General features: G+C 40.4%; 1 protein-coding gene across 3 annotated transcripts; it reads right to left on the bottom strand.

Moving 5' to 3' along the window:
* Positions 1 to 32: 32 nt before the first annotated feature.
* On the bottom strand, positions 33 to 18992 carry NFE2L3 (NFE2 like bZIP transcription factor 3). 3 transcript variants are annotated; one of them, XR_010358463.1, is made up of 5 exons: positions 18735 to 18992; positions 6159 to 6263; positions 5237 to 5320; positions 1575 to 2866; positions 33 to 531 (listed from the first exon to the last, which is right to left on the bottom strand). XR_010358463.1 is itself a non-coding variant. In XM_064412683.1 (4 exons), exons 1-4 carry the CDS (start codon positions 18741 to 18743, stop codon positions 1649 to 1651), a joined length of 1416 nt encoding a protein of 471 aa, XP_064268753.1. In that variant the 5' UTR covers positions 18744 to 18991; the 3' UTR covers positions 33 to 1648. The 3 variants fall into 3 exon arrangements, 2 of the variants coding, with proteins under 2 accessions (XP_064268753.1, XP_064268767.1); XM_064412683.1 differs by having other exon boundaries at positions 33 to 2866; positions 18735 to 18991; XM_064412697.1 differs by lacking the exon at positions 18735 to 18992 and adding an exon at positions 6676 to 6750 and having other exon boundaries at positions 33 to 2866.
* Positions 18993 to 27851: the final 8859 nt, after the last annotated feature.

Below are 27851 nucleotides of genomic sequence, written 5' to 3'. Positions count from 1 at the left end.
TTTACACTTACCAATTTGAGACTGTGGTGAAACCAGTAAAGAACACATGCATACAAATATTTAAAGAAATATTTTAATAGAAAATGTTGAGAAAATTGTTCAAACAGTCTGATTTCATTATTGATAGTGCCATGTGCACCAAATTATCTTATGGCTCCCTTTTTAGAAAATGTCACTTGATAGTATCAGTTTTGCTACAGATAAGTGCAAGCAGCCAATGTGACTTCCATACTAGTGGCAGTTTGTTTCTTCAGCAGGTATAAATAGGCATTTAAGCTTGTATATGTAGTTGGTTGGTACAAGTGATTTTTTTAACACACCTGAATGTAAATTTGCTCCATTGTCATCATGCCATGACCAATGAGAACTTTTTAAATACCAGTTTTATGTGTTTTAGTTAAAAAATTAACAAGAAGTATTTGTTTTCTAGAAATTAGTATTTGTAGTTACTTTCATAATATACCTCAACATTCCTCTGTTATCATTCATTACAGGCCTTTTAGGCCATCTCTCTTGCAAACCTTTTTCAGGCTGTAAAACAGTAAAGGATAGGATGTTGTAAGTATGTAAGTGAATAAAACTTCTTTCTAATAGCACAAATAAATTTCCAAACCAAAAAACTTCATTTGGAGCACTATCAGAGTGTATCCTCATAATTACAAGTATAGATAAACAGTAATTTGGTTCAACTTAATTTAAAGGCTAAGTAAAATGTGTATTTTAAAAATTTAAGTCTGAAACATTAAAGACCCTTAAAAAATATCAGTTAGAAATGCTGCAGAAAAAAACTCAAGTACTTCTTGAGGAAGGTCAAAATAGGAAGAAAAGAGAAGGTACACAAATAAATATCACAGTCACTAGGAAACAGAACAGATACTCCTTCATCACTGGTCATTTTTGTGGAAGAAAATTGAGAATGATTTAGTTGCAGAGAATAAAGGTAAGAAAACACTGAATCAGACACTTTTTCAGCATGTTTGCAGATTGAGTGTATGAGTTGTAAAATTAAGTGGCATATTATCTTTACTTGGGAGTTATGATGCTGAAAATACTGAGGAAAAATGCAGTAGCCTCCTGGGCTGCTCTCCTCAAAGGAATACTAGGAAAAGCAGAGCTGTTCTGAATAAATGCAAAGCATGCAGTTATCTCCTGAGCCTATGTAAATCCACAGTGAGTTTAAGTTGAAAATGCACTAGAACTGTAATTTTTCTTTCATGGTAGACAATAAAATAAGGTCATTTTCTGTATAAAGAGTCAAGTATTCAAGATTAAAACATTTTCTTGCATGTTTAACATTGATTCAAAAAGTTTACTTTTATCCCTCACTGATGTTCTTCCCTCTGCCCCCCATTACCAGTAACTAAATTCCTAGTTTTAACATAGGTCTATGAAGCTACATTACACTGATGGTCTAGCTCCTTTAATTCCAACTAAAACTAAACAGATTTCCTCATCCAGAAGCCTCAGCTCATGGACCTTCTAACAGATCACAGCTGGGTGGGTTTGCCAGACCCTTGAACATAGAATGATTCTCCTCAAGTGTAGTTTCTGTTTGAACTGCTGTAATCACTGACCTTTAGTTGTCACACAAGTACTCTTATCATCCTTTCAGGCAAAATGAAGGTGATTTAGGTGATCTCCAGTCATCTTACTTTTGTTTCTGCTCTTTTCTGTTATCTTGTTTCTGTTCAGATTTGGCCAAGTGCTTGGGTATTATGAAAACGCCACCATTGCTACTGCAGTGAATGACATACTGGCATGGGTTAACAGGTCTACCCTGGTCATCCCTCAGTCTGCTGAAAATGTCATGGTACAAGTTGTTTAATTTTTGCTTTATCTGGTTGATTAATTTGCTACACTGAGAGTGCTCCTTTTTAAGGCTCTCCTTTTGTGTTTGGAGATTACACACATCTTCTTCCAAGTTAAGAATTGCATTCAGTTTGCGTTTACGACATTTCTGGGCGGCTACCTTGTTTTTTCCTCTTCGTCTGATGTCACGTAAAAGTGATACCTGAGTTTCTGTCAGCTGGTTCTTTGCCAGCATGGTGTTGAAAGACTCAACGGACATGCTCACAATTTCCTCGACTGAAAATGGTATTCTCAGAGCTTTTGCACGCCATTCATCTCTGCTCCGGTTTGTAGCAGTAGAATTGTGGTACCTCTCCTTTACTTCGTTTGATTTCTTCATCCACATCTGTTGGTGATGCTCTGGAGTGAATGCTGCTTGACTTGGCAGCTGATTGTAAGTGTGATTATGAAGAAACTGCTGAAGCATGGCTTCTGTAGGACCCTGTGCAACACCTGGATATTCCACATGGCTGTGCTTAATGTTTTCTTGGCAGTGGCCAGCAACAGCTCCTAAGCCGTGCGAAGGAGCAGATTTAACACCGCTGCTGTAGCTGTACCCAACAGAATCTTCACAGCAGACTGAATAGGAGGTGGTGCTGTGATTTGAATTCAAAGGTAGTCCCGAATCTGAGCCAGGCTCTTCAAAGATCTGAGAAACTTCTATAGGACTAAAGCCTTCTTCTAAAGCCAAAGACATGAGCTTAATTTCATCAAAATTATCATCATGGGCTGTTAGATTTCTAAGGTCAGCAGCCGAAAACAGCCCTGTCAAATTTGACCCATGAAATTGTGATTCTGGATTTGTGATGTCAGAGTTTGATTGAGGGAAAAACTCTTGCCTTTGTAAGTGTCTTGGTTTTGGATTTAATGGAGTGGGGTAGTCTGTTCTTAGTAGCATGGCATCAGGAGGACTGAAACTGTTCTGAAGTGTCTGGGTCAAGTTTATATTGTGGTGTGAGGATGATGGGTCTTGGCCTCTACTAGAGGTAGCAATTTGTGTATCCTCCAGTAAGTTCACCTAAAAGATGAAGGAGGAAAAAGTGAGATCTTTCATAAAATTAACGCTTCTGCATCCCTCGCCTGCACAGTCACGAACATTTTTCAACATCCACTACTTGATTCAATTAAAGCCAAACTTTTGTATGTTAAACTCTTCTAGCTGTTTGGAATGCTCTTTCCCATCTGTATAAAGCATAAGCTGTACTGGCATATGGCAAAAGGACGCAGGAAGAGTGCAGAAATGACTGAAGGATTGGGAGAAGGACTTGCAAAGGACAATGTGGGACTGATGAGGATTGGGGGGTAAAAATGGGACTATTGCCAAGTGTACAAACTATGGCCTGCATGTTCTGTCTGATCTGATCTAAGAAAAAAATCCTGCTGGGAGGAGTGGTCATGACCCTTCCCTGGCAGTGGTACTGATGATTCAAGGGTGAGCTCGTTCAAGGTGCTACACTATTAAAAACCAAACTTTTAAAAGAAGATAAATAGCTCATCTGCAGAAGTTAACCAGTAAGGACAGTGGTGAAGAAAAGACTGGAAGACAGGAATATTAAGACTGTGCTTTTGCAGTCCCACTACTTATTTCACAGTTTATGAAGTTTTCAGGGATATGAGGTGTCATTTGGTTTAGTTTCATTTAACTGAAGTCTATTGCATCCAAAACCCTGCTGAACTGTTTTACTGATGAGTTTGGAGGTAACATCCCCCCACCAAGTCACACCTTTTGTGGATGTCTTGACTTTAAATAACTACTGAGGGTTTTTTTACAAAATCAAAGCTCATACACAATGCCTCAGTCCTGATGTTCAAACAATAAACTGGTAATGCTGTAGTAGCACTAAGGCCCACCCTTTGAGGACCTGAGTTAGAGTTGCTGGGTCTTAGAAGCACAAAGCAACTGTCCAAGATTTTTTCAGGTGCTTGCTGACAAGGAGAGTAGTCATGCAAGAGATCGATACAAAGTACTTGAGAATGTAAATACATCAAGTAGGAAGTGTATAGGATTCCTCCATAGTTGAGTGACCTTACTGTGTTTCAGGAAAGAACTTTCTGATTTTGCCATTCAGTGAACATGTAAAAAGCACTTTCCACAGGGAAGGAATAATGTATCATACGGACCTGAACATCTGCAGTTCCCTATTGTGCTTACTGGGAGCTCAGGTAACAAGAAGGTGGTCTTGCCTTATTTCTCCTAGGGAGTTACCTTGTACTAGGCCACCTGCAGTCTGCGAGACAGAGATGCTATTTTCAACTAATCCCTTGAAAAGACTGATTCTTAGTAAGTCAGCTATCAAAAAATCCCACTCACTGTAAAGACTTGATACTTAGCAGAAACAATCCATATTCAACAGATAGATTGTCACAAGATGGCAGTGCCTTAATGATGTTAGATAAAATATGCAATATGTTACTGTGTATTGTAATAGCTGTATAAAGGCTACAGCCACATTGCTTTCAAATTCTGAGAACAGAGAAAACGAAACTGATGAACTTCTGTATCTCGTTAGTATGCAATCCATTTCCAGAGCTGAACAGAAGAGGAGGCTAATTTATGGGCTACTATCCAAGCTGGAGATTGCCAAAACCAGATAAGCATGGTTAAATGGAGAACACTGATGACCCCAGAAGAGGATCCTATGATGGGAAGTGTATGTAAGATGCCCTTGAAGTATTGCAAAAAAGGAATGTAGGGAGTAGCTTCATGGTCAATAATTGCAGCTATGAGCTGTGGGAGGAGGGGGAGACTTCAATTACGATAACAACTGGTTTTTGTGAAGATGGGCACACAGAAAGTAAAATATAGTATCAAAGGGCCACAAGACGTAAAAATACAAAAAAACTCCAAAACACTAAATGGGTTTACTGCTAATGCTGACTGACCTGATTTGCAGTGAAGATGATCTGTTCTTGAGAGTAGCAACCCTGTAATCACTTGACCCAATATTTAAGACAAATGTAATCTTTCACCATAAATACCCAATAAATAAATTGTAATAAATGTGTAATAAATCAGTGTTACTCTAGAGAAACACACCAAGAGCTACTGCATAAATACAAACTGGTATTAAGTTTCAGAAAGACAACTCTTAGTTCAACTAATTCAAGTCGTCCAGTGGCTCCATCCAACTTTGAACACCAGATCACAGCAAAGACACAGCTCTTACACCAAAGAAGTTGCTGGGGAAAATTTTTCAAGTAAAGCCAATGAGAGCTGCTTTAAAAGTGGACAGTAGCATCTTTAGCAGTTTCAGGTAAGTTTTACTACATTGATTTGCCAGTAAATTCCCAGAGCAGGTAGGTAGGCTGTGGTGGTTTTATTTGATAAAACAGAGTAATTGCTGACTGTATTCCAATCTATTGGCAATACCTGTATTTTCTCATTTACCTCTAGCATGTTCTCCACCTGTGATGACAGAAGCTGTAAATAGCCCTCCAAGGAGAGAAGGGAATCTACATGGTTGCTGTTGCTCTGTGACAAAAAGAGAAACATGGTGTAAAGCACAGTTATTTTACCTAAAAGGAGGTAAAAATCAAAGTCTGAGAAGAAACAGAGCACAGGGCAATACTGCTGCTGACCCCACCATCAAGTCTTCATCCTGATGGGAGATGACATGTTGCTAGAAGGAGCAGAACAGCTCCATGGCCTGAGCATCCCCACTCTGCCCACAACAGCAGACCTGGGCTCTCCTCTGAAGCTGTACCTGCCCACCAGTGTAGAAAAATCAGGTATTTTCTCAAAGCCAAACTCTCAGGGGAGTGGCAAACAGAGAGGCTGGCAAGATACTGGATCAGACGTTCTCAGCTCTCACAAGGTCTCAAGAAAATTGAGTGGTCTTTTCACTGCAGCTCTTACAGAGAACAGAACTGAAGAGTTCAGTGTCCCAAATGTAATTCTACATTTGAGCATCAAGCTTTACATAAATGGTGAGAGCAGTATAGTTTAGCATCCACGTCTCTAGTGTTTGTAGGCAAAAACATCCTTGTCCACAAGCACAACACCTTCAGAACAGAGAAAACAAACCCAAATTAAAAAATAATTGTGTTTTCTGTAAATCCCTGAATATTTAAACTACTCAAAAAATAGTGGAGGCAGTTTTCAAAAAGGTGTACAAGGGCATCATTCACAAAGCATTGTCTGAAGTGAATATTCCCTTCCTCCCCTAGCAAGGAACCCTTCAAATAAAAAGAGGAAATAAATTATTCCTTTCAAAACTTTTCACTTCTATTTATCTTAGTGATAAGTTCTGTATCCTCCCTCACTTCCTCTTCAGTTTTCCCTTCTTCCCTTTTTTTTTTAAATCACTTACTTGATTTTTGTCTTTCTCCTCTTCTTCTTGCAGTTCCAGCTGATCCTCTCCTGGAGGTGGACAGCAGTCATCTAAAGCTCCCCGACATGATTTCAAGTCAACATCCTGAAGACACAAATAAAATGGTTCTATTACACAGCATGCTCTCAAAATTAATCTTTAAAAGGCACTTTTTTCCTCCAGTGATAGCATTCCAAATAAAATATGAACAGGTCATGTGGATGAACTGAGTGTGTAGACTTTGGGGGCAGAATAAGACCAGTGTCAGTTCAGGGGGGCAGCCACCACCTCTTGCTTTGGTGCCCAGGCACTGAACCCACCTGCAGTAGAAATGGACACTGGAACAAATTCCTCCAAACCCGACAAAGAACCATGATGTGATTTCATGAAAAGTTTGGACTATCAGTGTCTTTTGGAGGTCATTTCATAACAACATGTCCAAGCCAGAGAGATACTCAATGATGGAATCATAAAGCAGGCAATTATACATAACCAGTTAGCAAAATCCCTTCCTTACCTGTAATGTAATAGCAACTCTGCTTCCCATCACTTCCATGTAGACATTACCCATTTTCATTTATCCAAATGATGGAGTTTTTTAATGTCCAGTGATGAGATTGTTCAAATGTAGGGGCCTCAGAAGAAATTTTCAAGTTTTGTTGTTGTTGTTGTTGGGTTTTTTTTTTGTTTTGTTGTTGTTTTTTAATTTTTTATTTTCATATTTGTATCATCAGACTTCTTCATTGTTTATTATATAGGGCTGGAGTATTGCTAGAGTAAGAAGGAATCAGTGCTAATTTTTATTTTTAAGAAATGTGTATTTATATTTAAAAATCTTTTCATATTTCAGCTTTTGTAGGGCAAGCCTGTGCTATTAAAATGTGAAACTCAGAGGAGTGGCAGCCAGGAAACCAAGTGGCCACACTGAATTAGTTCCAGGTATTCCCAGCAAAATGCTATGGCAGAAGCAGAAAATACAAGTTTACAACAGCAGCAAATATAATGAGATAGTGTTCAGTTCTAAAAATCTCAGCAAACAATTCACTTCACAAGTTTGTTATGAAAGCATAAACTACATAAAACCTGCAGTTGTAATACTCATCAAAACATATAAGAGTTTTTAAATCATTCCTTCATACAGAACACCTTAAAAAGTAAATATAAAAAGTTAAAAAACAGGACTCGGGAGAAAAATTAAATAGAACCTTACAACAATTTAACATTACTTTCAATTTTGTACATTCCATTTAAATATTTAAAAATATGAAAACTAATTCAATTTTAAACTTATTTTGTTGGTTTGCTTTCAATTTTTCTGTATTTTCTTTTCAAGACTGGAAGAGAACTTTAGCTTTATAAACAGCCATTTGTAAAAACAAATAGATCTTCAGGGCACTCATCTGTCATTCTGATGTCAGAATGAAGAGTTTCCTTCAGTGATGCCTAACACAGTTTCTACCCATTAGAAATTATATTCCAATACATTATGTCTTCTTTGTCAGCTGCATCTGCAAACGACCAGATGATTTTTTATTGCCAAACATGAGAAAACAAATTTACTTGCCTAAAACCTGACATACACACATAGAAAACAACAATAACAACAAAATAAACCTCCTAACCAACAGTTTTCTTTATGTAGTTAAGCAGAAGAGGGCATTTACTACACAAGGCACTGAGAACATGGTAAGGAGCTACCTGCAAACACTGAAATGAGTCCAATGGAGCAGATCACAGACACAAAGTTAGTCCCATACTTATGTGCTTGCAAGATCAGGGCTAGGCTTTAATTTTACAGAGAACCAACCTAATACTTGTCAAATTCATGTGACCTGTCAATATTCTAATTAATACAATTCATGATCATCAGAAGTGAATAAGAAGTGAAGGACAACTGCTATTAAACACCTTAAGCAGCTCCTCTGGAGCCAAGTGTCCTGGAAAGCTGCTGCTGTGGCAGAGCATTCAGCTCCTGGCTAACACAGCAAATCCTTTACTCTACTGGCTGCAGAAGAGGCAAATGCAGGAAATAGTTAGAAATGTGGTATCTATAATGTGATGCCTCTAAAAACCAACTGCAAGCACTGGGTTTGTATACAGAAGGTATATGAGTCACAAACTTTATTGCTCCTTTTCAAATTTCCAGGCGTATAAACCTGTTTCTTTTCCCTCTGCAAGGAAAAAGAAAAGCTTGGGGTGGCTTTGGGAAGAGCCCATGATGTGTCCTACAGATCATTCAAAATCCTTACAGTTCAACTTTCTTACAGTGGAAATCTAACTGCAGGTGATGCTGGTCTGCTAAAGTCTACAATGGAGATGGTCCTTCCCCAAACCACAGTGAGGACAACTAAATTTCTGATGTACCTGATGGGACATCTCCTTTCTGAAGGGAAACTAAATACTCCTGAAGCTCACAGAAATTTGTGAAAATTGTCTTGTATTAATTTCCCCTAGATGTCAAAGATTACTGAATTTTCAGGTATTTTCTTATCAGTATATAAAACTGCTGACTGCTAAGGAAATGGAGAATATTTCCCACTACAATTTTTGGAATTTATCTGGAGTCTACATTCATTTTTATGTATCTTTTAGGAAAAAATATATATCTATTTTCTCTACTCAGCCATGATGGTGTCATGGCACCCACAGTTTCCAGGCTGAGAGCCACCAACTGCACTGCAGCACCACCATGATATTTTCTGAAAAATCCCTTCACCAGGATTTTTCTCCTGAGAAGCCTCAGAAAAAAAAATGTAAACAGTAATTATCTGATTGCTTTGGAATGTGGTCTCCAGGTTATTTACCAACAAATGCATCTTTGATTAGTTCCATGTGAATTGTGTTGACTTAATGACCAATCCCAGTCCAGCTTGTCAGGATTCTGGTCAGTCACAGGTGCTTAGTATTAATTTTTTTTCTAGCCTTCTCTGTGTCTTTTCTCTATAGTTTAGTATAGTTTTAATATATAATTTCTAGAATATAATATAATAAATCAGCCTTCTGAAACATGGAGTCAAATTCATCTTTTCCTTCATCCCGAGACCCTCACCAAGTGCAACACTACAGGATCCCAAGCCATTAAAGGACTCTTGGCCTTAAGACAGAATGGAGGTCAGAACCTCCCTCTGATCTTTGCACAGAGCTCCTGCTGATGTCAATGGAACAGAGGTGCCAGTGGGGAAGGGAGGGAAGCAGGGTCTCACACTTGCAGTCGTGCCCATTCCCTGCAGCTTACCAAAGGGAATGTGTCATCTCTCCTGAGTGAGCTTCACAATGCTGCACTGTGTGGCTCTGAAGATTAGTCTTACTAACACCATGTCTTTCTCCAGCAGATGATGTTAAAATATACCCTGGCTGTTCACAGTGATTATTACTACAGTAAGTTTTCCATCCTTTGAAAAAATCTGTTTTCACCACTACCAGAGCACTTGCTAAAGGATCCTGGTGCTGTAGCCAGGTTTTCACAGCAGTGGTGGAATAGATACAGCACATGTAAAGTAGTTCACATCACAAATTTTCACCTGTGGGATCATTTCAGCAAAACCTTCTATACAGCAATCAACCAGAACCTTTTTGCATTCGTTTCTCTGTTCTGGCCTTTCACAAAAATCCCCCTGGATTATGCTGGGTTTTGCATAAACCAGGTATCCCCTGGTTTTTTGCTTTTTATTACACTTTGCACCAGATTGTTAGTCTTCCTCAGTGATGAAGAATGACTGAACAGCACAGCTCAACAACAGAATGCTTCCTTCCATGCCTGTTGTATCACTTGGGACTGACTGCTGGATTACTGCTATGGGGAGAATAGCAGGGGTGTCTCCCCAAGAAACAGCCACACTATGTTTTTGAGTAAGGCATTTCACTAAAGATACCTTAATTCTACAGGCTGGATGTACATCTAATGACAAAAGTTTTATTACAGAGGATATTAATCTAATGGAAAGAAGGATTAGGCATAGATAATATTTATTCAGCACTGTGCTGCCACATTCAGTGTTTCTGTCCTTTCCATCCTTATTTTGCAACAAGGGTAACAGAAGAAACAGTAATTGAGTTACAGCAATACCACTGAGCCCAAGAAATCGGGAAAGCACACAGTTGTCTCTGTATAGAGAAAGACTTAATTTTTGCTGATTGTAGAAGACTTAATAGTACCACCAAGCCCATCTACTACAGGAACCTTTCCCTTTCCACCGCTGGAGGGTGTGGAAGTTCATGCCTCCAGCAGTAGGCTGTTTCCAAATGGTAAACTACAACCCTACCTGAGGGCAACCTTCAAATTGCACTTGGAAGGACTCATGTGCAAGCACAAAGCCAGAGAGTTACACTAAAATTCTCATCATAAAATAATAATAAAAAAATAAAATACCAAGTATCTGAAATTTTCATCTTGCTTCTGCCACTTACTATTTTCAGTTGCATTAAAGAACACAGTCTGAGACTGAATATGATTTACCAAATTATCCACCAGCCTTGTCTGTGGGGGGCTGGGCTCTAACCGTGCACCTGCCCTTTCCCTAAGGTGCAGCTTACCACAGGTCAGCTATAGGTTTCAGTTTGTCAAAATGAGAAACAGTAGTTTATGTCAAATCTGCTACTTAAGGAGGGCCAAGAATCAATGTGAAGTGAGAGAAAGTATGGTTTTGTGGGTGGGCTGGCCTACACTTAATTGGAAGCATGCTGCCTGCTCCGGCAGGTTTCCAAAGTTTGTTACTCTATGTTAAAAATAGAGCCTTCAGATTCCAATTAAGTAAATCACAGTATTGATCTCAGCATGAACTGGGTGTACTGTACATCAAACTTATCTCCTCCCCTTGCTTCCTACACCTGCTGTCCTTAAAAGAATGTACAGGGAGCAGAACCTGTAATGACACCAAAATACAAAAAGGTCTGCTGTGTTGTATTGGATGGGTGAAGAAGATCCCTCTGAAGGAGCAACAGAAAGCATAATAAATCTCTTTTCAGCTGTTGACCTTTGTGCAGTTGGCACACAGGACTAGAACTACACAATCCAGGGCTACAAGTGCACAGAAATACTTGAACTAGCTTTGGAGTAACAGGAAGGTCTTGCTGGAAGAGAGCAGAGCAGACAGGGTGGCTTGCCTGGGTGCACAGACAGCACTGAGAGGCAGGGGGTACCTGCCCCTGCAAAGCTGTTTCACTGCAGTCACACTCAAGAGTTATCACCACAAATATCCCAGTGCTGGAGCAAAGGTACACAACCACAATTACCTGCAAAAGAACTTGTTTTTGGTGCTGTTTACTCATGCATCCTGTTCATGTGCTATCTTCTAGTTACTCTACATTATGCTCTCTTTATTTTAGTTGTTAACTTTTAAACTGCTCCGTTGATGTCATTAACATTTGCGATGGTTTTCTACAGACTTTTGTCCCTCCTCCATTACTAACTGCACTTCTCTGTGGAACTAGCTCTCTCCTTGTTATTAGCTGAAAAGATGTGGCACAGGCCTGGCACTCTTTGCCACATTTTGAATAATTAAGTAGCATTTCCAGAACAGAATCACAGAATGGTTTGTATTGAAACAATCCTTGAAGTTTGCACAATGCCAGCAGAAGTTAAGCAAAACAGCTCCTAGTAACATAATCAGTAGTTTCCCTTTACTACTTGGCAGGATTAAATACAATCAATAATTAAATATAATGATGTGTATTTGATATAATTCAGCTCTAATTTTAGTGATCTTGCTCTTTGCCTGTGTACTTTAAATATGTGATAATAATCTTACAAACTGATATCTACTTAATAGATAAGAAAAACAGAAAAATATTTCTTGCTGTTTCTCTTATCCTGAAAACACCAGAAGAGCAGAGTACTTTATTTTTTTTAAATGCAGCTAGGGTTTAGGATGTGTGGAGGGTGGAATGGTGGATGGACACACCAAATATCAAAGTAACTTCCATGTCATATATGGCTAGGCTTAAAAATTACAATAGACCATGCTAGGTAAGCAATGCAACTGAGTAAATCAAATGGTTCATAGATGTGACTCCAAATGTGGCACCTGTAAAACATTTATGTTGTATCTACTCTAAATCCTAATAATACCATCTGAGCTGCAACCAAACACTCCCTGTGAGAGCCCTCCTGTGTGCTGCACTGAGATGATAGCACCTCTCCAACCACACACATTTCAGGGCTTTAGACAGCATGGGCCAGCTGTGTCAGCTCTTACAAAACACACATACTGTGTGCCCTCTGTTCCAACACAAAATTAACACCAACCTACTCCCCAGATGGAGGCAGAGACAGGTACATGTTGAAGATATGGAGACATAAAATGTTTTTAATGACAAAAATGAAATTAAAACATTAGATTTTCAATTAAAACATTAGATTTCATGTTGAAATAGCTCAATGACCTCTTCAAAATTAGCTTTTAAAACCACTTCTAACAAAGTGCACACTCCAGCCATTTGTTACTGTGCAGATGTTTTCCACCAGAAACTGATTTCATTGTAATGACAGGCAACATAAAGAAGAGAAATTTTCAGTTTCCCTCGAAGTTGCTAAATAGAGCTTAAAGACTAACTAGCAAAATAGATAAAAGAAGCAAAAGTAGACACACAGGATGCTAAATACAGCTGGAACCAGTGGATAAACAGATAACCAGGAATACATTGGCTTTTGTGGCAAAGCCACATAATAAGAAGTAACAGTGCATGCCCTAAGACAAGTTCATCTGTCACACTGGGGGCACTCAGTGAGTACCAGCACCAGAGACTCCTTCAGAAACCCTCTAGGACCATAAAAATGCTTTCAGTAAGAGGCACATGCATGCAAATTAGTTCTTGGAAAAGTGATGTTTATGTATTAGCTAGTACACTGCAATGAATATGTATGGTCCTGATGGAATAAACATCTTCTTGTAAAGTTTCACAACACATTCGATTAGAGGACATATTCTCTGGGTGTGTTCAGCACACTGAGAAAAAAGAATGCCTGCTTTCTAATATTCCAATTGTGTTTGAAAGTTTGTTCTCTGTCCAATTTTGGTATCAGTAAAGTATGCAATATCCCTGAGAGTAAATTTGATGAGGTGTAATTAAATTTATTCAGTCACTCTTTCAGATGGAGCACAGTAAAAAAAAAAAACATACCAAACCCCATGTGCCCCCTCCCTCCTTTGCCCTGAAAAACAAACCACCCAAGCCAATATCTCTTTCTATGCCTCTGGTGCCCCAAGATGCTTTCTTTTGTGGTCAGTGAAGTACCTGACATCAGGGTTCTGTAAGATACCTCCCTCCCTTCCTGCTCTACCTTTACCACAGAGTGGCTGTATACCCTTATTGGCAGCAGTCAGTAGTGAATAAAGACAAATTACCCAGGAACCCCTTTAGATAAAATTACCCTTTCAGATAAAACTTTGTCCACAATTCAGTTCTAGATGTCTTCCTTTTGAGTCTTCTCAGGCAAACATACTTTCTCAGGTATCCAGCTTATCCAACTCCCAGCTTTTCCAAGCTACCAGCCTCTCTACAACACCAAATGCCTGCCAACTCACAGTTCTGAATAGAGAGCACTGTTAAAAGTCAGTCTGACACTCAGCTCCTCTAGGATTTGAGTATCTTCACCTTCCCTCTGACCCTCACTGTAATTCCTCTTCTACTTTCCACATTTATCACACTCTAATTCTTCTTTCTTTATGCCTGATATTCCCCCATTTACTTGCACCCACCCCCTGCACTGGCAATACCTTGGCTACTCTCCAGAGAGCAGGAACACACTGGTGTAAGTCAGCCCTACACCACAACTCCAACTTCCTCCAACACCCTCCCTGAACACTCCTTTGACCAGGCTTTTTCAAACCTTGCAAGACTAAGTCTGAGGCTCTTCTCTTATGCCACCTCCTTCTGAAACAACATGAAGTCCTTCCCCCACCTCCTTAAGGTGAGTTCTGGCTAACAGGTAAGGGCCATTCACAAACAGGGACCCATCCCATTTACCTACTTCCAGACGTCTCTCCACAGCAATATTGCCATGTCCTACTGCTCAATGAACCCAAAAGAAAAAAAGAAAAGAATAATTTGAAATATATTCTGTAAGTTAAGCACACAGCTTCAGTGGGAAGCTCTTAAATGGATTATAGAAACAGCCTGTGGAGAAAAGCCTTCAGAGAAAAGCCGACCTGGTTCCTACTTATCTTTTACTTTACCAAACTTTGACACTCACCAAGGAAAAAAAAAAAAATCCATAACTCAAATTATTCTCACTCAATATAAATACTTCAAATGGTGTTCAAAATCTGGGATGGATTCACCCCTTCCAGTGCTTTAATACCATAAAACTCTGCCTCTGATGGTATTCAAAGATCTGTGCTTGTATGAGGTTTTACATAACCTCATACTCAGTTTGACTCAAACTGCCCTTTCTAAAAAGTAACATAGAGACAACAGTACAAACAATACGAGTTATCCACTGTGCATCTTCTTCCTTAAATTTTATAATTCATAAACAACAGAAATGTTATGCTGTTAATTATTAATTAGAGCAGGTGTTGTTTAATTGAGTGCAGGAATTCAGCTCTTGGGAAGGGCCTCAAAGATCTGTTGAAAGAATGCAATACATTGAGATATAACAAACCTACTTGACCTGTGTGGGAGCAGAACCTTCCTTCTCTGTCCCACCCTGAGCTGGAGCTTGTTTCACATGCAGTGCAATGACCCAGCTCTGCAACTCCTGCTCTCATTCAGGCACTGCCTCCTCTGCTGGCATGGGCAGCGTCACTGCCTGGGGTTCATGAGATTTGGAATGAACATTTTTACTGTATGACTGACACAGAGAAAAAGCTGAAGAGCTATACACTCCATTCTTGCTAATCTAGATATTTTCCCATGTATAGTCTGTAAAAGATGAAGAAACCATTGCGTTTCTAACCTCCCTTTCTTCAAATGTCTACAAACATAATAGACACACTTGCACACCTAAAAATACTGATATACAAAAAAGAAAGGGAAAAGCAAATCACTGAATCAAGTAGAACAGTTCTGAACCCTTGCAAGACCTTCAGCTAAGACACTGCTCAGTGACAAGCTTCTTGAGACTTTCTCTGTTGGGCAATACTATTACCACACACATAGGACTGATGCCACATCTTGTAGCACTAAGGCCACCCCGTTTCCCCACTCGCAGTTTTTAAGGCACTTTGGAAAATGTGTCCCATTCATTTTTCATATGCACTTAGGGTTTAGTGTAAGAGCTTTCAGAAGTGTTTTCAGGCAGAGTTACATTGAGAAGCCTAAGGAAAATGCAGTTGGCAGAATGGGGCATGGAATGTAACCTAAGTTATGTGCCTGTAGAACGGCTTCTCTCTTTTCCCCATCAATTTAAGGCCTACACACTGTGTCTTCCCCCTGCCTCCCCTTTTTTTCGGCTCTTTCTGAGCTTAAAACTTCAAAATGTACACAATCACACAGTGACTCCAAATTTCAGTCTTAATTTTCCTTAAAATAAGCTATTTCCTTGAGCAATCCAATAATACTTTACAAGCACATTGAGGAAAAATAAGCAGATATGCCCAACTTTACCTGTGTGAGTAATTTAATGTGGCCTACTCAATGTGACTTACTTGTATGAGTAGGTTTGAGTAGAACACAAAAAGTCAGACACCCTGTTTTCAATAGGGATGTCAGCTTTCAAACAGGTGGTGAATATTAAGCAGCAAGTGGTGCTTCCATTATAAACCCTTTCTTAAAAAGAATGCAAGCAAAACCAGCCAAGACTGCAATCTCTTTTCCCAGCAAACTGTGAAGAGAAAGACTAGGTGCAGCACAAACACTGCTGGAACTCGGAAAATAAAAGTAGTAAGAGAAATAATCACCCCAAAGAAAAGACCTGGCTCACTCTTAGGCTTTTTATCTGTTTCCTTAGCAAACATTCCCACTGGAGCCTGAACTCTTGGACTCAGGTGCTCTGCAAAGAGGTAGGGCCTGAATCACCACCTTTCATTAATACAGAAATGAATCCATTTCCTTGCATGAAATGATACGCGTTTTTCCAGTTATCCAAAGCGAATGTTTATTGCTTTTTTTTTCTTTTCCTCTAAACTCATGGTTCTCAGGGAGCTTAGTCTCAATCTTAAACATCCCTGAGAATGAAACCGACAAGCTTTGATGCTGTAGCTGACCCAGATCAGAACAGTGCCGAGGCATTAAACTAATACCCTAAGCCACAGGACACATCTACCAGCACCTGCTCTGACCTGCTGTAGGGGATGCAGGACAGGGCAGTATGGACAGGGCAGAACCTGGAACAAAAAACCTTTTTTTAATGCAGTCTTTGTAGTGGTACAAACACTTCCATCCCAGGTTCTGTTACACACATCCATCTAAGAAAAATGAGTAGCAAGACACTGAGGTATTATGAATATTTTCTCCATTAAAGGGTGTATTTCAGAGGAAGTATTTCTCTATTTGCTATTTCTGTTACTAAAGCAATAAAATCTTGTGGGGATTTACATTTCATCAGCAAGCCTATGTTTGATTACAGAAAGAAACAGTTTGCTGGGGATGTAGTGAATACAAAGGGTAGGGCTGATCCCAACCACTGAGCAGCAAGCTGAGTGTAGGAACCCCCCTACTCACTTTACTTCTTGTCAAAACCAAAGTGCTCAGGCTGTTCTCACACTGCACCTCATCTCAGCATAGGACAGAAAAATAAGCAATGCCCTGCAGTTTAGTATCCCTCAACAGCATGCTTTGGCCACTGAATTAATTTTCATCTGCAGTCTTCTTCAAGAGTAGTTTTAAGCACCAGATCTCAAAAGATGAAGACCAATAGCTTGCATTGTGTTGCCAGAAATGTTCTCACCAGGGACTGGAGTCCAATGAATAAAATCAATCCAGCGATGGCTAAATCAAGCTGCAAACTTTTCATGATGCCACACAATACCAAGTAGAAAAAAACAAATACTTCCATCTGTTTACACAGACTTTTCATCCTGATCTAGTGTGGATGGATAAGAGAAATGCTAAAAATAGCTCAAACCTATTTTTACAAAAGGCAAATTGAAGGTTACAAATTGGCTGAACCACTCTGGAATCCATTATACTGTTACAATAACGTTTTGACAGCATAAGTAGACTCAGTCAAGGCTACCAAAAGTCACCTTAAAAACAAAGATCTACTTTTTGATCTACTTTTGGACCTGCCATGTGCTTCAAAAGACATCCGGTGGAAGTGACATGGGAGTTGCTAGACAGATGTCCCTTTACACTTTATTTCAAGAACTGAACAATGCCTTATCTTGCTCCAATCATTATTCCACTTAAATGCACTGTGGTAAAGAGAGAGACGCCTAGAGCTACACTTAGCAAAGAAATGAATCATCTTCTCTCCACATAAAAAAAGTCATCTCTTACAGTTGGGGTGTTGAAATTAGTTTTGCAACTACTTTACAAAAATAACCAAGTTAACACATGGGGAAATTGGGAAAGAGAAAAAAAGTTAAAAGAAAATTTAACAAGAAAAATAAAATCTATCATGTATGACAAATTAAACAATTACCAGTTGATGCTGGTCCATTAATTCATAATAAGAACCAGCTATTCACAATTGTTCAAAACCAACTTGAAAAATGTTGGTAGTTCAACTTGGTATTTCAAAATGTACTGAACATCAGAGTCACAAGCCCACCGTCTTGGCATTCCTGTACCTTTTGTATCCACAAAGTGCTCCACAAAAGTCCCAGATCATAAACTACGCAGGAAACAATTAAACTCTATTCCCAACAGCAGCTTAACTGGGAAAAGCCAGCCCCGCAGCTGAGTGGCTTGGCTAATCTTGGAGCTACAGCTGTGCACAGCTCTTCAGCTCTGTGCAGGACGGGGCCGGAGCGGGCACAAGGCGACAGAAGCGCAGCAGGGACCGAACGAGGCGGGAATAAACAGGGAACCGCTCAGCGCTGCTGGCTGCTCGTTGCCTCACGGCCAGTTTTGAAAGTGCCGCGCTGATAACGGAGAGCAGATAAAAGCAGCCCGGAGGTTCGCCCTGGCACAGTAAGACCCTCTACATGTAAGAAATGTTCCTCACAAGGGTAGTTACCGCGTTACAACGCACAGGTGTCCTGCGCCCAGGGGAGGGGTGCACCATGTGAAACACTCTGGAGAAGCTGCGTGGTATTCCTGAGAAGCCTGTGTGCCCACACGAAGAAAACAGAGGCGATGCCGGAGGAAATGCCAAGCAGAAGTGTCCGTCCTGGCCGTACAACCCTGCCCGGCAGGTGACAGCGGCGCTGGGTGCGGGCTGTGCCCGGCCAGGCCAGCTCTGTGGGGCTGACCCCGCTCCGGCGCAGGAGGCTCCGCGGTGCTCCCTCAGCAGAGGCTCCGCGGCAGCGCGGCCCCGCCGCCCGGGACACGGGCAGGGCACGGGCCAGCCCCGCACACCGCCGGAGACGCGTTTCCCTCCTGGCCTTTTTCTTTTTTAATTTTTTTGTTTGTGGGACTCTGCCTGGCTCACAAAAGCGTCCCCTTTCGCGTCCCCACCGCTCGACCCCCACGGCCAGCCCAGACCGCCCCGCTCAGCCGAGGCGGCTCCGGGACCGCCCGCACCTCACTCACCTCCGCCATGGGGCAGCCGCCTCGGCCGGGGCCGCCACCGCCGCCTCATCCTCCTCCCGCGGCGGGGCGGGGCACGGCTCCACCCGGGCGGGGCGGGCGGGCCCGCGGGCTGCGGGGCTCGGAGCCCCACGGCTGCCCTGTGGCTGTCCCACGGCTGCCCCACGGCTGCCCGGCGCAGGCCCTCGGCGGGTGCCTGTGCTCGGCGGGACGCGGAGCGCAGCCCCGGCTCCGCGGCTCCGCAGCGCAAACCCGCCCCCCGCTCCTGTCGCCGCCGCCGCTCCGGCCCTTCCCGCGGACGGGAGGCGGCGCCGGGGCGGGACGGGGACAGCGCGGGCACGGGATCCCACCTGTGTGCTGGGGGGTCCTGCGTGCCGCCGGCAGGGACAGCGTGCGGCTGCTGAGGCGAGCTGGAAATAAAGGAGACGAGTTACAAGGGACAGCAGTCGGAAGGAAAAATAAAATAAAATAAAATAAAATTCTAAGAGATTCTTCACAACCCCCTATAACTTTATTTGGAGATTCAATACAATCTCCAAATAAAGTTATAGGATGCTGACACAGGTTTTAACTACAATCAACCTGCTGCTTAAGCATCTCTTCAGGGCCTTTTCCTTCCCACCTACTGAACTGCATTTTCCTCGGCGCATCTACTCAGCGCTACAGGAACTTACTCTCGCACATGCCAGAGATACATTTTCCAGTTGTGTTCTCTCTGTTTTCTGAAAAGGTCTGTTATCACTTCTCATCACTTCTACTTATCTGAGTGTTTCAGACTTGCTTTGGCACTTGCAAAGCGTGTGGCTGCTCGGGCAGACCCCGAAAGTGTCACTTCTCCAGTGATAACTCTGTGTGTAACGGGTGCAGTTGCTCAATTTCGCTGTTATCACAGACGACATTTCCCTTTTTTTGTGGGGTCCAGTGTGATACCACGCAATGAGTGTATTACAGTATCCTAACGTTTTATTGCAAAACTTTTTTCTTGAATTCTAACGAAGTAACAGTTTCTTTTCAAAAAACTAAACGTACTGGAATAGGATACTGTCTTCCATGACTTATTTTTGTTTTGTTTGTTTGTTTTTTTTGTTGGTTTCTTTGTGTGTTTTTTTTTTTTTTGGTTTTTTTTGTTTTGTTTTGTTGTTTGTTTTTTTTTTCTTTTTCTTTTTTTTTGTTTGGTTTGGTTTGTTTTTGTTTTTTTTTTTTTTAATGCCTGAGTGAGATCTCTGGCTTTTAAAGTGGAAGTAATGTTGATTTTGTTGTGGGAAAAATAAATTATATGTGTGCTAAGGTAAATATATTTACAATCATGATTCATTGCATAAAAGCCAAGACAGCCGCCACACATCCTTATATTCCACATTACACATTGGTGTTAAACCTTTTATTTTTTGGGGGTTTTTTTCAGCATGGTCAAAATCTCAGAATATTTGTAGATCAAGTCTTCTGATGATAGGAAAATACACGACAATTGAAGAATTTCAACTGGCCTGTAGAATTTCTTGCAAGAGACCGAGAAGGAGCTCGGCACATCCCACTCCCCAAGGGAGACAAGAGCCTCTTTGTGGCCACTGTAGGCCACTGCAAGGATATCCATGAAACAGGCCTGTTCAATCGTTTAGTCTTCAAAAACAAACCATGTTCAAAATGTTTTATAGAAGCTCTGGACTGTTACAATTGCTTTTGGCTGCTAGTGCTTTTTTTTTTTTGCTTTTGCATGTGCGTTGCAGAAAAATAATTCACTACAGGTGTTTGTATGCGCAGTAAGAAAAAATAGCAAATGAATCTTCAGTGGCCAGGTCTGGCATTTTTTGAGTTAAAAGACACAAGTTTAGTATGGACCTGGCAGTCATTTTCTACACATCACATTTTTGTCACTTTCACACACTCAAACCAGCTCTCCTTTATGTCAGATGCACAGATACAATGCCAGTGAAATCACTGTATAAATAGCAGGCTGCATCATGTATCTTGCTATTCTCTTACTACAAATCCTTTGGAAGGGCTCTGAAATAGCTGCATTAGTGCTGCTGAGGCCATGGCTTATAGAGCTGGACACAGATCATGGCAGAGGGGCTTATGAAGTCCTCCTAAGCTGGTCTGTAATGCACACATGCTTTCATGTCTTGTCTCTCATTATACCTCCTTGCAAGGGATATAAGCAGATACAGATATAAATCTGTCTGTCTATCTATCTATCTATCTATCTATCTATCTATCTATCTATCTATCTATCTATCTATCCATCCATCTATCTATCTATCTAATCTCTCCTCAGGGCTGGGAGGTCAGTTATGCCTCAACACAGAAAGTGTTCTAAATATGGAAAAAGTGAAAAGTAAAAAGCTTTGTCCTCTGGACATTGAGCCACTCATTCACAGATGTAGCTAGTTAAGTGTGTGACATGAAGTGGTATGAATCTGAAACTCACTTTATTTTCACAACCCATCCCCTAGGTTCAAGCTGCCAACTCTCCATCCCCAAATGCTTACCCAAGCTGCCCCCCGTGCTGGCACTCTGCCTATGCACAGCAGTCTCCCACAGGAAGGGATGGGTCCTAGTTTTCTCTTTTGACCCATACCATCCACCTACTTAGTGTTTTATCTCTGTACCATCTGGAGAACATAAAATGAATGTCAATTCCCTTCAAAACCATGGGAGGTATCATTTTTCCTTGTGGACATACAGTTCAAAACATAGCAGACATCCAACCTTCAACACTGCCTTTTTTAAGGTGTGCCTGGGTATGATCCAGCTCCCTCTCCATCCTCCACAAGAGAGACCATTTGGCCTGTCCCAGTAGCTCTGGGAAATTCACTCTTTGGTCCTCTGTGACATCTTTTTGTTACATCAGTTGATCTCAATACCTGAAGTGTTGGTGGCAGCCCTGTATAAATGGGCTTTTTTGTGTATCTGTGCCTTAATGCTTTATTCCTTCTTCAGACAGTAGTTGGGGACCAGCTGAGGCCGCAGCTCAGCAGGAATTCCTCCTACCAACATGGTCACAGCAGCTTGTGCCAGAGGAGAAGACAGCACTCATGTACAGCAACACATTTGGAGTACAAGGCTAGTGGAAATAACAGTTGTAACCTGAGGAGCACTTGACTTCTTCCTGGAGAGAGTGATAAGTAAGAAGTGATTGATCCATATTAAAAAAAGAACCAAACTCCAAAAGCCAAAAGACAGCAACAAAAAACAGTAGGGGCACTAGCTGAAAGCTAAGGAAAAGAAGATGGAATAAAAAAATCTAAGAAGGAAATCCTTTAAACAATCTCAAACAGAATGAAATATACTGAAATACAGATAATAAAATAATTTGATGTATGTGGCAGAAATGCTAGGAAGAGGGCAGAAGTCATCATGTACTAAACTTGGTTAACACTTGTCAGTAGAAAGAACTACATTTCCATTTCATTTTCAGCTGAAGCTGTCACTTCCACAGCATTGGAATCTGTGTAATCCAAGTATGATAAGAGGTCCTGATTTTTGGAGGCAGTCAATGCCTTAACTCTTAAGAGCCTGAAGCAGTGTTCTACTTATGGCCACTTACTACCAAAGTAGAGACAAACAGTGGAGACAGAACACTTGGTTCTTTCAAGATGGTTTTATATTTGATTTTTTTTCCTAATTGATGCAGTTGTATGCCAGGAACAATTTGTCACTGAGACTGTGGTAACTTAGGATAGAAAGGAAAGATAGTGCAAGGTGAAAGGGGAGATTGCATTGCATTTTGCAGCCACAGCATTTGGAAAGATAGCATCCAGCCAGCAATGGAGTTCATGGCTAAATGCCAAACATATTTTGACTCATGAAGATTTGCTGGAACATAAAGAGTTCAGAGAAGTAGGTCTGCAGTTTACCTCACTCTTAAAAGACTTAGCAATTTTAAGAGTTTGTTAGACTGGAGATTTCAACAGGAACATGGGATTTTCTCTTTAGCTGAGACCTACAGCAGGACAAAAGATTTATTCTTAGGATTTAGAAAGATTTAGGGATCCACACCTGTCAGAAAATATTTTGTTATGCCTGGAAGAAAATATTTCAGCTCTGAGTTTTCTTAGTCAAGCTAACTTTTTGCTATTGATAATTGCCTGAGCAATTTTTGAAACTCAGTTCAGTGCCTATTGGTGCTTACATATTTTGTAACTCTATCTTCAAAACATTTAAATATTCCTTAATCTCTTTTCCTTTTAGATATCTTAAATATGTATGATTTTATGATTCTCTCCTACTAGATTGCTTTGTGTCAACAGTGCACTGTATATAGCTTGTTTGGCTTGGAGATGCTTTCAGAGAAAGCATGAAGAAGGTAGAAATTGTCATATTATTTATGTTGCTGCAACAGCTTCTACCTTTGTAAAGGCTGCATCTTCACCTTGGTTAGATCAAATGCAGTTGAAGCTAGGTGTGTTTCTTAATGCCTTTTCTCTTGGAAGCTGATTGCAAGAGGAATTGCTAACACTGTGGTCGTTACCTTTTGAGTATCATCTCTTTTTTCTCTGTTGTTTTTTTTTCTCCACTCTGTGTATTTTTGTGGGATTTTTAAAATTTTATTGCTGTTTGTTGTTGCTTTTTTTTTTTTTAATTACATTTTCAGCATCAGTATAGGTCTCTTTCAGGCACCTGCTTGTGTTCTCCTATGACATCCTTTACAGTGGGGATGATTTACACAAAACAGTACATTATTCCCAGATTGAAAATCTTTTGCAAAACATCTTTTGCAGCAATTCTCCAAGTGAGGAGCATGTTGGAAGGCACCAGTTATGCATGCCTAAACAAAAAGCTGAAATATCTTTTATCTGCTGGGGTCCTGCAGCTTATATTTATTTTAAGTTCTTTAATATAGTTGCTGTTACTAAAATGCCAGCAGGGATGATAACAGTAGCAATAACAATAACATTTGAAGAACCAACAAAGAGCACAGGTTCTGCTGGTGATGAGTTCTGCTGGTGTGGAAACTGCTACCTGCATTTATGTGCAAATTCTGTGTTGGCTGAACCACTCTCTTCTGTCCTGGTGTGTATGGAATGCACAGAATTAATAGAATAGAGCAAATTGAATTAATAGAGTAAAAAGAATTAATACTTACTCTAAGTAAAAATTGACTTTAAATCCCATAATTAAATTAGAACCACCTCTTTCTCAAGCACTCTAAAATCCTTCGCCTTCTTTAAATAAAGAAATGTTAGTGAAAACTTGACATCATTTCAAACACAGAGTTTTATTTGGTCACTTGGTAGGGCATGTTTTTAAATTCACTAATGGCACAGCTCTTCAAAGAAGGCAACGAGAAAAGAAGCCATCCCTTATGGGTTTGTGAGTTGGTGCAGGGAGTACAGCCACCTGCTGGGTAACCCACCGAGGTGCTGCTGGCTGCACAGCTCACAGAGCAGCATCACCAATGTTAGTGGCCAAAAGGAGCTGGCAGAGAAGGAGATGGGAATTGCTGCCAACTCATATCCTTCCCATCACTCTGTTCAGGACCAAATGAGATCCATCAGTCTTTTTCTGGAGTAGGGTCTCACAAGGACTTGTTTTCCTCCCCCTGTGGTGTCAGATGCTGACCTGCCTGATGAATGAGCTCATTTAATAATGATTCTTTCTTCTGTGCCATACCTGCTCCTGAGTCACTCAGATGATACCAGTATGTACATTTTAAATTAAACATTTTTATGTATGATTTAAAGTAATAATAAGGAATGAAACACTGTCTCCTTAAATCACAGTTCTGGGTAATTACAACTAGGATAATAAGCACTGGAGACCAGAAATGAAACCCAAACAATTAAATTGCTGTAGCAGAAAATAATTCCCTAAGGTTCTGTAGCAAGGTGCTCTGCCTAAGCAGGGATACAGCAGCTTGAACTTTTGTCACATTTACAGCTTATCAGTGATGGATTGAGCAAGGAGGGTCTGCTGATCACTGATAAGCTCGAGCAAAGGGTCTGCTGTTTTTAGAGGATATGAAAGCCAGGTGCTTCCTGGCTGAGGCTGGGATCAGCAGGGCTGTGCAGGCACTGATACGGAAGTGAGAGTCAGAAGTGTCAAGCAGAAGAAACCAACGAGCTCATAACACCTTTCCAGCAACAAAGCATATTTTGCTGAGTAAACCTGACAACACATAATCTAATAATGCATATGACTGACAATCAAACGTTTTATTCTATGAGGCCAGTCCCACATTTTCATGGTGAGGACATCTAACATACCTCCCTGGAGGTGTGTGAAGAACCTTCCCTGAAGGTTACTCCTCAAGGCTGAGCTAGGCAGTGACATAGCTGTTATTTTTCTTTTATATTTGTAGTGAAATATCTTTCATGACATCATTCACTAGAGTGATACAGAGCTGTTGGCCAAAGTCTGCCTTCACAGTCAGGCTTAACAAAAAAAACCCAAACCTGAGATTAGGCATGCAGCCAAGTGTTTCTGGAGTAGTCCTGGTTGTTGTTCAATGCTTCAACAAGCTATTTTCTTTCAAAAATAGATGTGTTTTTCACATATCGGCTCTGTTTGCTATCTCACTCTATCTATTGATTTTTGCAAACTTCTCCAAATATTTTAAGACTAGAATTCAAACAGTGACATGAACCAAAATTTGGACTTCTATGCCAACAGTGAAAAGCGAAAGCTTAAGTTTAGTTATAGTAGGACATAATACCAACCACCAGGTCTGTGGTTCCCTACAACTGATACCATAGGACTTCGTTTCATTCATGGAGGGCAAGTCTGCCTTCTCTTACTCATGCTGTGTGTCTAGTTTCTAAAAACCCCTCAGTTCTAGAAGAATATTATAGGAGACAAACATGCTGCAGATTACGGTGTATATTCTCTGAATTATATTATGGTATATTCTCTGAACCCCTAATGGGAGGGGAGTCTATGTGCCAAGTCTTGTGGCCAAATGGGCACCAAAGCACTCCACAGGGTGTCAGATTCATTACTTGCATTTACTTTTGTCTTTAGAATTTTGAATATGCTCCACAGCAACCTCCCTTGATTATCTACTACAAATTCTGGTTTTGCCTTGATTACAAAGATCAGTAAATTCTTAATTCTTTTTCTAGTTGTACTTTCATTTGGCAAACTTGTAGAAGAAAGTTAGGAAAAGGTCACAAAGAAGTTGCACTGTGACTCACTCAATGGAAGCAAGATGTCTGATTCTAGTAATCTGTTCTGACAAAGTAAAATTTATTTTAATAACAAATTTTTTCAGGATGGATAGGAACAAAGTTTTGCCCCTTGTCTAGAACTCAGGCAATAGAGAAAATGTAACATACTGAAAAGCATGAGTTGTCAAGTTCAAAACCAAGCCTTAATTTTATGCCTCAGTTTTTATATTTGAAATTTACTGGGTATGCATTTTTAGCAAGAATTACTACATGTAGATAATAGCTATTAGCAATGAGGTTTCTTACTGAGGTGCAGCTCAGAGGTCAGAAATCAAACGTGCGGCATCCATGTAGGATGGCTAAACATCTAAACAGATTGCATCTGTAATTTTGTGTCTGCAATTCAAAACAAGGAGCTTTCCATCCTCATTTTAATATTTGGTTCATAGCACTCATTAAATAGAACCTTCTCTTTTGAGCTGTACGTAATGACACCAAAATACTAAGGCTAGACTTTCATGACCAGTTGATGACACCAGAATAGTACATCAAAGAAAGTGTCTTGTAGATGGCTGGTCAATAAATCTGCTTGACAATTTAATTGGTATAATTGATAAAATCCATATAACTACTAGGGAGGAAATTAAATTACTTTATACAAATCAGATTGGGATTTAGATTAAAATTTTCTGGGTCAATTCACTCTCTGCAAATTATGTTATGGAAGACCCCCTGGTTTGAAACACACTTATTAAGCTTTCTCCTAAAAAGTGTCTTAATACATATAGAATGGCATAGCCTAATATCTCTATACACAATGTATCCATTTTTCCCTTGTAGTCTTTAATTCTCCACATGGAGAAAATATGCAAACACTCAAAAATGCCACAATAACCCCAGACTGTATTGTTCTTTTATTCTTGTGTGCAAAGATGCTGCCTTAGGAGGCACAACAGGTTGTTGCAATGCTTAGACCTCACTGATGTTATTTATTAAGGCCTTTTACTGCAGCAGTGGTGAGATTCTTGGAGGGCTTCTCCAAGTTCTCAGCTGAAGGGGAAGACAGCTGGAATTGCTGAATGGAGATCCACGGCTTGTGTTATATTGTGGTAGAAAGGCTAAATAATCACAACACCTTTTTTCACCCTTAAAACCCATGAAAGGAAATGCATTTACTTTTTTGCTTTTCAGCCTTGATGGAGAGCAAAGGCAGAGTTTTTTCTTTCTGTTAAGTAGTAGAAAAATGATAGGACTTTTTCCAGTCCTGTTGTTTCTGTGATGATGCATCTGGACCTTCTCAGGTTCTGATGGAGAGGCACAACTGCTTCAGCCAAGTGTCAGAAGTCTCTATTTCAGCTACAGCAGAGTTTAATCAGGAGTTTAATTGTGACCTTGGCATGCAGCCTTGGGAGTGCTTGTACACACATTTGTAGGAAAGCAGAGACTCACAGGAAAACGATGCTCTTAGATGGGAGGGACAGACAAAGCCTGGAGGCAACTCCAGTCCCGCTGCAGTCCTGCTTCCAGGAGATGGTACTGCAGGCTCTGAGAGGGGAAGATGCTTTTCCTGGGAACATAATAACATCTACCAGTTGTCAAGGAAAAGAAATGGTCATAAGCCTGCTGCTTGTGTTTACATGACTGCATACCAGCTGTACAGTAATATTGTAATAAAAGCTGTTGGGGCAATCATTGTTATGCTGCTGCTGTTTAGCAGCTTGCTTCCAATATTGCATTACAAAAATTACATATTTCATGTAATCAGGTCTGTCTCTTACTTAATCATCCCACTCTGTGTATAAATCTTTAAAGTGGACAGGTCTATAAATCACATGCATTTTTCATTTACCATTTATTCTAAGCCAGGCAGTTTCTTATTTAAATTGCCATATGAATAAATCTAATAATCCTTATTCACTTACATCATCTCAAACTTTAAATCTAGTTCTGACTGAGGTCATAAGTGAAATCAGTATTAAGGGCAAAACTAGCAGCTGTAACAACTGTAATAGCT

Source organism: Passer domesticus, chromosome 1 (genome assembly GCF_036417665.1).
Source record: "Passer domesticus isolate bPasDom1 chromosome 1, bPasDom1.hap1, whole genome shotgun sequence".
Classification (NCBI taxonomy): Eukaryota; Metazoa; Chordata; class Aves; order Passeriformes; family Passeridae; genus Passer; species Passer domesticus.
The sequence above is the reverse complement of the archived record's forward strand: the minus strand, read 5'-3'. Positions and strand labels throughout refer to the sequence as shown.